The sequence below is a fragment of the Asparagus officinalis genome, chromosome 6, assembly GCF_001876935.1.
Source record: "Asparagus officinalis chromosome 6, Aspof.V1, whole genome shotgun sequence".
Taxonomy (NCBI): Eukaryota; Viridiplantae; Streptophyta; class Magnoliopsida; order Asparagales; family Asparagaceae; genus Asparagus; species Asparagus officinalis.
In genome coordinates, this window is record NC_033799.1 from 74,716,852 (window position 1) to 74,729,269 (window position 12,418).

A 12,418-nucleotide genomic window follows, 5' to 3' on the forward strand; every position below is an offset into this window, starting at 1 on the left:
TTATATGTGTTTTAAGTTATGCCTAATTCTTAAAATTTATAAGTTATATAAGGATTATACTGTTTAGATACGTATATGAGGTGGATTAAAATTTTGTATGCACATGAAATATTATACATATGTAGGATATAAGTCGGAATAGAAGCGTGCATGTTTCATGCATGTTTGGAGCTCTTTGTAAAACACACGAGACTGCTAGTCCCGTGTGTTTTCTGAGACTGTTCAGAGAACCCACGGGACTAGTAGTCTTGTTGGTTTTCTGGTACTACACAGAAAACTCACGAGACTTCTAGTCCAATGAGAATTTTGGGGTGTATTTTACTGGCTGATTAGTCAGCCCTAAATACACGGGACTAGTAGTCCCATGTGTTTTTTAAGCCCACATTTTGCAAAATCGACCTCTTTTTGACTAGCCTTGGTGAGCTAGCCAAAAAGAGGTCGATTTTGCTAAGTATTTAGCAAAAATGCTGTTTCTTCTAAATATATTTCAAAATGGGTCTCTTTCAAAAAATTCTCCTTTGCAAACGGCTAAATTACAACATTGGTTGACCTACTTTGTTTTTTATTTTTTTACTCCAGCATTATTTTGAATTTTTTCTTGACTCAATTGTCAAATAGGCCCAAAAGTTAGCGCTGTCCAAAAAAAAAAAACCCGCGAATCACCGAGTTTAAGTGAGCATATTCTGCTTCAAGATTTGGATTGAAGCTCAGGATATATTTGGCAACTTCGAAATAGAAGTGGCATGGTCTTGATCCACAAAAGCACTAGTTTTAGGGGTTAGACCTTAAACCATAAAGAGCTAGTTCTTTCGTCTAAGTTTCAAGGTATTTAAGGTAACATCTCTATATCAGTCCGTCACTAACCTTCACAAAAGTAGAACATGGTCTTGATCCACAAAAGTACTAGTTTTAGGGGTTAGATCTTAAACCATAAAGAGCTAGTTCTTTCGTCTAAGTTTCAAGGTATTCGAGGTAAACATCTCTATATCAGTCCATCACTAACCTTCACAAAAGTAGAACAAGGAACAGAAGGAGCGAACAAAGTGTGGAATAGTAAATGATTAATTTGTGGTATCTAAAATGCATTGAAATAATTAAAAAAATTTAATCATAAGTACAGTATGCTCTTCCCTCATCTAAAATTACAAGTGAGATTTGTTTGAATTTACATACAGTAAAAATGTAAGCCTGCCATAAGAATGAAGAATGAATGGTACACAACTAAAATGAATCAAAGTAAAGCCAACCGAAATGCTTTCAAAAGTTGCAGCACTGTGCCTGACCCATAGCCAATTTACCCCATAAACAGATCATTTGTCTCGGTGACTGGTAATGTGCGGTGTAGTAATTCTCCACGCACCCATATTGACAAAATTTCCAGCTGTGTGTGTATTGAACAGCACTGGAAGTAGCATTAAACTCTGCAACCCACATGCCCATGCTCACATCTTCCATCTTGAATATCTGCAAGAATATTGGAGCGTTAAGTGTGGTGAAAGCTTGAGGGTCCTGTATATTATCGGGTTAATGCTAAGTAGACTACAAACATTGTACTATTTTTGCATGAAACTTAGAAGGATCCTACATATAAAAATTAGTACTCTGGTTAGCCTTATCTTATATTTTTAGCCTCATCGTCCTCACCCTTAGTCTTTGATTTGCATGTTTGGAGGCTATAAATGTTGCGATGTCATTTGAGATTATGTAGCCCGGTCCATCGGCATACGGTGGATATATGTCTTCTGGCCATTCCTACAATTTTTTTCCCATGGAAATTTGTAAGAAAATAAGGTATGAATCAGATGATGAAACATTTTCATAGATGAGAAAGCAAAGCGGGAAATGACTAAATCTACAAAACAATGTAAATTTAATAAAAGGTTTAATTGCACATAAACCCCCTTCTAATATGAGGCTGTAGCAATTAAAACACCCCGCCCCCCAAAGGAAAAGAATGAAAGGAAATTCTAATAGCATGTAGAGGTAGCATAGGCGTGGAACGAATGTCTAATCCATGACCTCCAAATAGCATTATTTCTCAAGTTTGCTTGAAATGTTACGTGAGATCCACATGATGATAAATTATTTTTCGCCTTAGTTTAACCGGGAAAAAAACACTAAAAGTCCCCCCAAATTCAAGGCAAAAAAATGTCCTCTGAGATTCAGAGAGTCAAGTGCTAACAAAAATTATTGGGTATAAGTAACTACATCGTAATATACAAGAGGTGTGTTAGAATATAAAATTAATAACCTTCAACTCTCACCACAACATTAGAGCTTTGGCGTAGTGGCAGGGTCCTTTGACAATGTGTATCCGCAATTAAGACTAGAAAAAACATTACACTATGGTTAAGTGTAATAAGGGGTAGCTCCTTGCGATTGTTGGGGGGATAGGGGGGATTCGAACCGGGGTGCAACGGACTCCAATGGGAGTTTAAGTGGGGGTGCTGACCGAGGTTCCCTCGTCATCAAAAAAAAAAAAATTAAGACTAGAAAAAACATTACACTATGGTCATCATCCTTGTCCCATGTATCAAAGCAATGGCCCCAACACTCTAAACTATGGGTATTAAAACCAAATGACCAATTAAATAACACGTAGGTTTATGTCAAAAGTTCAGAAAATCCGGCTGCTAGGGAGTCAAAGGACTCAAGGATGCCCTCTATTACCGGTATTCTGGGCAGCTAAAAATTCTACAAGTGATAAATGCAAAAGGCCACGGTGGTGATTTCTAGAGGATTAAGCTGAAAAAAAGCTCTAAAAAGAAAAGAAAAGAGGAGAAAACGGAAGGCTGACAACTCACCTCATATGTAACAGCCCATTTTCCATTTCTGAGAGGTCTATGCCTGAGATTAAGGTTACCAATATAAAGAGAGTTTTTGTTTGAAAGTTTATCCATTTCTCTCAATATGACATCTAGACGAACGAAGGTATCATCATCGCACTTCATAATATATGCTGCAGTAACATTGCGAGTCTGCAGGAAAAGTCCAATCAAACAATTATTAAAGGGGTCTAAAGAGCTTTCCAGCGAGCAGTGAGCTTACAAACAACAAAAAAGAAAGTCACCTGAGGTTCGAGAAAATATATCACTTACCCCATACTCACAAATAGCAATGGTTTTAAGAACCACGAGCTCATAATGATCTATAAATGGTAAGATCACAATATCTCCATAATATTCTGCTTCCTTCTTCAGTAGAGCATTTACTCCCCTTCTTGGACTCTGTACATGCACATAAACAGAAAAACACAGATAAACAAATATTTACTGATCGCTTCCAATATCTTTGCTGGAATTAATATTAGCTTTTCAGCGAACAAACCTGTGAGATGGAAGGTGCAGGCAAACCAGGTCAATCTTTAATATCTTTATATTTTTCTGGTTTCAAGGAATATATATCATAGAAAATAAAAAAAAGCTGAATTCCATCTCCCCACAACCTCCTAAGTAGAGGAAAAAAAACCAAATGATTAAACAAATAGTTTGTTAATTGTTTGATTAACTATTCGGTCATATTCAACTCAGAGGTTCAGTTAACCGGTATGACGTGCCAAAATTTTCTAGTCATGCAACCATGAGAGGAAGTGGTTTCAATATAAAACTATGACAGCCAGTCAGGAGTATGTAGACCTGTCATGAAACTTAGAAGGTGCTTGAGGGGCCTTATGTTTTGGTTAAAGGGGCTTTTAAGCTAATTTTTCCATATCTATCATTCTACCTATTTGGTAACACCCTAATAAACTAGGTTTCATGCCTCATATAAAAAAAATAAGGATAGCTTTTAAAAGATAGCTTACAACTCACCTAAATAAGGTAGGTTTGACCAAACAAACTGTCCTACTCAGGCCACCAAAAGCTAACATAGCTTAAAAAGCCAAAAGCAGACATAGCTTTAAAGCTTGTAAAAATAAGCCGTCCCAAACACCCCCTTCACAAGAAGATGACACCTTATAGCGTCAGGTTAGCTTGGTTAGATTATATCATTGCAAACTTAGGCCTTAGTAGCACTTGTATTTATGCCATATATGAGACATCCTTTCGCACATGCATCATAGAAACGTATCATATAATTCTAAGCCTCATAGCAAAACCTTGAGCTGACACAAGTGAGCATTCTTATTAAGATATGGTTTAGTTACTAGATAATCGATGTTTTGTCTTGAAAATGATCAGGTCCAGGCTGGGTATATTACCGTGGTACCAACTAGGTCATCGGTAGGGTATTTAATAAGACATGGTCAGCATCCATTAAGTCAAGCAAGTCTTAAACTAGGATAGTACAAAGCATCGAGTGTTCAACATTATAGCCCCCACGAGTTATGGTTGGATGCACTTCTCAGGAATTTGTGGTCTCCGCAATAGTATCGCAACAAGTGACCTACTAGGACTTCTTGGGACAATACAATGAGATTACAAAAACGTGTCCAAAACCTCCTCGGTTCCCAACATGATCACTTCAGCACTAGCTTCCTTAGTCCCGAAAGCAAGAAAAAACGTTTCAAAGACAAATAAGATTTTTAGCAGCCAATAAAGAAGCCAAATAGATATACACAAGTGAGGAGACAAAAGTTATCCGTGAACTCATCATCAAAAAAATCTAAGAGTAAAGTTTTCTAACAAGATTTTGCCAACATCCACTGAAGATGTAGAATCGGCATTTGGCTAAAATAGTCTAAATTATCCAAATGCATCCAAAATTAACATTTTAAATTCCTCTTTTCAAAACATCAACTATGAAAAGATCACTAGCAACTTTCATAAGGTTACAATTGAATATCTAAATTTAAGAAAATTAAAGATCAGATTATGAATACTATAACCTCTAGAGATATGTAAATCTCAATTACTCAGTTTCATAACTTGGTTTAAATCTCTACTCTTTCTACTATCAATATATGTACAAACTACAAACACATGCATACATAAACAAGAACTACAAAAAAATACTTACTAACAAAAATGTACAAATACACAATCTCTTCCTCTTTCCTTCTCTTCTTGATGGTCTGGCACATTTCATTCACATGCATGCAAAGCGATGCATGTTTATGCACATGAAAGGCGATGTATGTGTGCGCATGCGTGTGCATATGCGTGTGCGTGTGCGTGTACATGTGCATGTGAGTGCGTGCGTGCGCGCGTGCGCGAGTGCGCGCATGTGTGTGTAGACGAGCGCGTGCGCGCGTGTATGTGTAGATGCCTGCGTGTGCGCGTGTGTGTAGATGCGCGCGCATGCATTCGTGGGTGCATACGCATGCTTGTGTGTGTGCGTACGTGCGTCTGTGCTTGTGTGTGTGGCACGAGTGTGTGATGCACGCTTGTGCATGCGTGTGTGCATGCCTCTGTGTGCGTGTGCGTGTCAGCAGTCAGCCACATCCCAATCAAAAGTGAAAAAGCCAATATATATGCATGCATGTTTTACTCATTTGTAATTGCATGTTAGTATGTATGTACAAAAAACATCTGAGAATTGTAAGTACATGTTTTAATCAACTACATGTTAGTATGTATGTAAGAAAGTCATGTAAGAATTGTAAGCACATACATGTAACGGAAAAAAATTAAAATGTCGCCATTGGAAAACAATATATCTTGGAAGAAGTTTGGCAAAAGCATGACCAAGTTATAACCAATGGAGTGCTATATAACATTAAAATAACTGTCATCGTGAAGCTTTCCAAAATTGAAATTTTCTTTTAATAATCATTTTTTCCTGCTTAAAACCACATCTAGTCGCATGTTTTCCAAATCTTTCTTGCAATCCCAAGTTCAGGTATTGTGAAGTAGAATAAAAGTTGCATTTATCACAAGGGTGAATTACTTGGTTGTCTTCCCTCGTGTACTCATCAGGATTAATCGATAACACCACTTTCTCATAGTACTAAGTAAATTAGTCTCTTATTGACATATATTATCCTGCATAGTAGTCCCCATCTCATAAAGTAACACTATCATCCACGAATAATTATAGTGTGCATAGTTCAGTAACATATCACCTGATTTAGAAAGAAACTGTTTTTAATTCCTTGTTCGCTCAAGTGAGACATGTCCAAGACTAGAAGTGCAGGATATCACATTTATGTACCTCTTCCATCTTGCTCACAAAATATACTTAGTTGTTCTCTATCATATGATTGCTGGTGCATTTTCATTAAGGTTGCAGTTATTATGGAATTTTTCGATCAACTATTACAGTTTTAAGGATGTGGAACTCTATGTAATAATATTCTGGCAGCAATTTCCATTTTAGAAGATAACTATTATTGTTTTCATGAAAATAAACCCAAATGCACCCAAACCATTCTCTATTTCCTGTGTCAGGTTTTAATCTTCTACCAGAAGCAAAGACTGAAGGTTTATGGTAATTAGAAGTTTCATGTTCTTATGGCATTTCTCAGTGTTATCAAAGGCATGCGCCTCATTGTGCCTCACGCATCCTGTGATGCACGATGGAGATCAAGCACTCCACATCAGAGGTGGCAAGGCCTTTTTTACCTCCAAGTGCCATGCACAAGGGCGCTTCCCACAGGTGCAAGCAAGGCATAACCTCCCATATTTTTGTTATTTAACATTTCAATCGAGTCTTTATACCTGATAAGCATATCCCAAGAAGAAAAATAAACCCATAAGGCCATTGTAGTTGCCCAATTGAGGGCTCTAATTTGTTCTTGTTAACCATTCAATTTTGCTTTAATATTAGTCTTGATTTGACTTTTGACTTGGAAAATTATGAACTTTATTACTATGACGAGTGTGTTAGCATTATGAACTAAGATCTTATTTTGTGATTTGGTAAGTAGACATTATTTATCTTGACATACTTCTTATGTGAAAATTCATACACGTGCTTTCATGCTTGATTATCTATGTTGAAAAATTATGTATGAGGTATGTGCCTCGCTTCACTCGAGCATGCGCATCGCGTTGCACCTTGCACATGTGCACGTAAAGGGATTTTGTGCCACCCATTGTGCATCACGCATTGATAACATTGACATTTCTTGTTCCTACCTCATAATTAGCAAGTATTACAACAATAAAACAAAAGCATAATCTCAGATTTTGCATCAACTAATATAATGGAAAAAATAAAACATGTCCAAAACGTACCAATGCAACAAAGAAACGAGCAACCACGTATGATGATTTAATATCAGGATACTGCATCCAGGTTTTCCTCACAGCCATGCGCTCAGCAAAATGGTTGGTAGCAGACAGAATACCAATGAAAAGATGAACAGGACCTCGAAGAACAGGATGCGATTTCCACCTTTCTGACTTTTCCAGGACATTGTGAACTGAAAAACTGGGATGGCTAGTAGGTAGAGAAGTGGCGTATGCTGAATGAACCTCTATATTTCCTTTGATTGCTAAACCTGTTGCATCTTCAAGAATAAATCCCTAGAAGAACAACAGTATCCATATAAGAAACCAACTTTCTGGAAGAAGCAATGAGTTATGGCCAATTAACATAACATGAAGACTATTGAGTTGAGGATATTATAAAAAAGTAAGAGGTGCAGGAGTAGCTCTATTTTCCCATGCATACATTTATGCTCAATTCATAAGACAACTCGAACACTGAAATGTAACAAACAGTCAGTAAAGAGACAAGATAATACATACTGGTCGATACAGAAATGAAGTTATATGACGACCTCCAACATAGATGTGATATCCTTCCTTGCGAGCTTGAAGCGTCATGACAAACAGCTTGCCCTCTGCAAAAGGAAAAGGCCATGTTATCGCTGGCTTCTTTGCACGACCAATGAATCGACTAAACCATGAAGTTGTCTTGGACTCTTTCAAGTCAGAAGTATCAGCACGTTCCCATCTCTCACATTTGTTGTATCCATCGACTGTCCAAAATAAGAATTTGAAATTGTAGTTTTTAGCCAAATAAACCTCAACATGGAAGAACTGCCTGATGCTCTATCATCAAGCAAAACACTATGCAGAAAATAAACACAATTTATAGCAGAGGTAGAAATAAACAAAATGATATGCACACTCATGGTCTGCCAATCCTTGATTCAGATATTTAACTATCATACCGGCTTCAAATTGTCTTTTCCACTCTTATAAACTTGATGCCTAAGATGTTTCAATCTTCATAACAGCAGTTTTCATTATGAAGGAGAAACAATGAACTAAATATCTATTAATGATTTTGTTCCATAGGTGAACCATCCAGTTACTTTTTTGGGCATTATCAATTTATCATAGAGATTCTATTCTTTGGTTGTTAAATTTAGAGGTTTATCGAGGTTTATCTTGATTTTTAGTATATCATATACATTATATTATTATATGACTCGTGTTATCATGTCTCCTCAAGTTCAATGCTATTCAAATCAACCTAGCCCAACAATACCCAAATTAATCTTTTTAGAGATTGAGTTGGATCTGTCTAGGGTTAGTTTCGAGCATAAAGGTTGATTTTGTTAGGTCAACATTTGCAGAACAGGTTGGCTAGGATTATACCTCAACCAGACCTAGCATGCACAATTTGTGTCCCTACCAATAAGAATGGAATAGAAAATGTGCAGACATATAGAAGGTGACTCCTTGGTAACACAAATTTTCTTTGTCCTTATAAAAACTGCTTGTATAATCTGTGATAGTCTCTTTTGTATTGCCAACTTAACCAAGAGGAGGGAAGTAGAGAAGGTTGAGGAACCACTTAGTTTGAGTTTTCATACAATTCATCAGTCAGAAGGTAACAATTTCAAATCTCTGTATTATTGTCTAGCTAGAAAAGCACTTCACTAGAAGTGTCACAACCCAACAACCTGAAGTGATTTAGAGTCTTAGACAACCTAGTAACGAATAAGGCTTTTGCCATAAGTTGCTTAAGGTTATCCTTGCTTCAGTACCTATGCACAAAACATATAGTACGAAGACGCAAACAAAACATAATTTTTCAAAGACATGTACTAGTCCCATGCAGGCTAGAGCTGTTAAACTTCACAATTGAGATGGACTCGCATAAAAATACAGTCTGACAAAAGCAGACCAAGCAATTAACTTGCTGACATGCGTGATCCTTATACTCCCAACTAACTCTCCCACTACACCAAAACCTTGACATTGTGGTGATGCTGACAGTTATAACTTTAGACACAAACATTGCAGGTTGAGCACCCTTTCCATGGACCTAGATCTGAATTCACTTGGTGTTTTTTTTAAACTCTGCTTTGAATATGTGACATGTGGTAAGGAATGAGGATTGAGGGTTATCATTTTATATTCTTCCACATGTATCAATGTTTCCAACATAAAGACTCGAACCGGCTGGGACATCCACGCCTACAGCGGCTAAACCACCCGGCCGTGCTCAGCCTCCTCCCGCGCTTCGATTCTACATAGCAGCGCCCAACGATAGACCAATACCCGCCCCCCCCCCCCCGCCCTCCCCACAACATCAGGGCCACTCAAATTAATTATAGAGCAAACCGAAAATAAAAAACAAGAATCATACCTGCGTCATCATCCCAATCCGATGAGAACCCTTCGCACCTCATTGGCTTCCCCCATTGCATCCGATAACATGTATTAAGCTCAATAACCGGCCTATTACTCCAATCCCCCTTCAACCTTGGATTGAAATGCAATATCCTCGGTGGATCCTCTCCATCCACCGCCTTCAACCCCTGCAACTCCACCATAAACTGCGACATATTCTTCTTATCATCATTCTTTGGAGTGCCAACCACTGTAATCGACGAACCCACCTTCAATCCACAAGGCAACAGCATCACTTCCTCCGCCTCATTCACCCCCAGTTTCTTCCCATTTAAAATATTTTCCGACGGGCAAGATTCCACCTTTTTCTGACCTAAGTTCAAACTATCACTTTGATACTTCTCAATCTCTTCCCAGGCTTTCGCCCCCAAATTCCAAGCATCTTGGGCCATTGTCTCGATCACCGTTAGATTACCGGACCAGCTTAACGGGTTCTTGACGGGTTCCGGTGGCGGATCAGAGTCCAACCCGCTTTCTACGGTTTCACCGCCGCTGGTTGACACGTGGTGGGACCTGAGAGAGACAAGGAGGATGTAGACGGCGGCGGCGACGAGGATGAAGTGAGAGGGGCGCCATTTTCTAGGGTTTCGGAAGGCGAAGGATTCGTCGCTTCTCGATCTCTTCATCGGAGTTAGGATTTTGGATGGAGAAGCAACGGGAGATCGGGATGATCTCCGAGGGCTAAAATAATCGGAAATTTTGGAGATTTTGAGGGTTTATAGGGGGAGAAAAATCTAAGAAAACCGAAGAAGGGAAAAAAACGGAGGGAAGAGGGAGACATGGGTAGTCGTTTTCTTTTGAAAATTGGGATTAATTAATGAAGTTCAATTAATGAACTGTGGTTAATACTTGTTAATTAATAAATAATAAAGTGCTTTTGTTTTTTAACAGTTTTTTAGTGTAAACTTCAGGAAAACCCCTTCAGCTATTGTATATTTGTTAGTACGCCCTCCCATGTAAAAAAAAGTTCAATAAAAAAACATGTCTACTATGTTTAATGGGATTGCCCTTTTTCTTTTTCAATGAACTTTTTTATTCCACTTCCGAAGTGTAAACGGTTTTGTGCATCAAATAAACCCCCTTTGCTTTTAGATTGACAAACATTGCTCCAAGCCACAAGTGAGATCTTTCTTGCATTATTTGACTTTCTTCAAAGCAAACCACTATATAACGTATCAATCTTTACGAATACTTTCTTTTGAAGAATGTGTCTGCTAGTCAAAAAGGTTTGAATGCCCAAAATGACACTTTTAATGAGTTGTAGCCTTCCAGCATAAGAAAGTGTTCTTCTTTTCATCCATGTTTGAAACTGCTTAGTAATTTTTGTAATCAGAGGGTTGTCATCAAGATAGGAGAGCCTTTTGCATAGCAGTCACATGCCAAGATATCTTACGGGCAGGAAACCATCATTGAATTCCAAAGTAGTGAGAATAGTGTCTTTTGTTGCAAGATTAGCACCACCAAAAAAGATAGAACTTTTACTAGTATTGGCTCCCTAACACTGCACTAACTATTTAAGCAATCATAAATTTCTTGAACTCATAGCAAATTCCCTCTACTAAATAGTAGAAGGTCATCAGCAAAGATCAGATAGGAGATATTGAGTTTAGAACATTTAGGATGTCACTTGAAGCTATTGTCCTACTTAAGAAAAGACAATTTTCTAGATTGGTGCTCCATGCCAATAACAAACAAATAGTGGGAGAGGGGATCCTATTGTCTCAAACCCTTTTTGCGCGCCATCAAAATATCCATGCAAGTAACCATTGAAAAGTTAAAATATATTTTGGAGTAGATATGCATGCATAAACCCAATCAATGTACTTAGTTGGAAAACCAAATCCTTCAAGTATAGGTTTGAGAAAGGTTTAGCTTATTGTATCAACAGTTTTTCTTATATCCATTTTAATTAACAATTACTCTAGATGAGATATTAGTTCTACTATAGTGTTGAACTATCCCATGTGAGAACAGGATGTTGTTGCCCTTAACAAAAGCACACTAAGATTCAATGATAATATAACACGTAGTAGATTGTAATCTATTGGCTAGGACTTTTGTTATGATTTTGTAGAGAAGATTACAGCAAGCAAGTGACCTAAATTCATACGCAAGCTTAGGGCAACGAACTTTGGGAATAAGAGTTGCAGAAGTGGAATTGATCATACCCAACAAAGTCTTAGATCGGGAGAACTCCTCAATAGCTTGAAAGAGATCATCTTTTATAATATCCCAATATGTGTTGAAAAAAGCAACACTATACCAATCTGATCCTAGAGCTTTATCATTATCCATAGAGAAGACTATACTTTTGATTTCAGTATGAGAAACAAGAGCATTGAGCATATTAATATTAGTAGATAAGAGGCAAAGTTATTGTGAATAACAGAGATATTTGAATTTTGAACTCCAATAGCAGTACCCATGAGATTTTTATAGTAATCAATAAGCTCTGTTTTGATCTCTCCATCAATTAATCTAGTTTCATCTACTTTATAAAGGATTTTACTGTGATGCCTTCTAGCTTTCATTCAGGAAAAAATGGGTGCTCTTATCTCGCTTTAAAGTTTAAGTAATCTCAGTTTTTTACTTGAAAAAAGAGGAATACACAATCCAATAAGTGGCCGTAAGTCTTCTCTTTTCCCTTTGGATTAATTCTTCCTTAAAAATGTCATTTTGCATAAAGGACTGAAAGCTATGAGGTTGTTAGTTTTGTAATAAAGTTTAGTTCTTCATGCATCTGTATGAGTGATTGAAAAATTAGAATTTCAATACAAACTCACTTATGATTAATTGTGGAATCAAGTAACCTATTGACCCCATAGGGCTGGATAAGCTCAAAGCCTTAGAAAAGGTAAGATCTATGCCCACACCTTAGGCCTTGTAGC

At 37.5% G+C, this 12,418-nt stretch overlaps 1 protein-coding gene across 1 annotated transcript; it reads right to left on the reverse strand.

The window, feature by feature from the left end:
* Positions 1,049-10,301, reverse strand: LOC109845074 (hydroxyproline O-galactosyltransferase GALT2-like). The gene is made up of 7 exons (XM_020414259.1): positions 9,487-10,301; positions 7,632-7,864; positions 7,116-7,406; positions 3,099-3,227; positions 2,805-2,978; positions 1,645-1,752; positions 1,049-1,464 (listed from the first exon to the last, which is right to left on the reverse strand). Exons 1-7 carry the CDS (start codon positions 10,154-10,156, stop codon positions 1,258-1,260), a joined length of 1,812 nt encoding a protein of 603 aa, XP_020269848.1. The 5' UTR covers positions 10,157-10,301; the 3' UTR covers positions 1,049-1,257.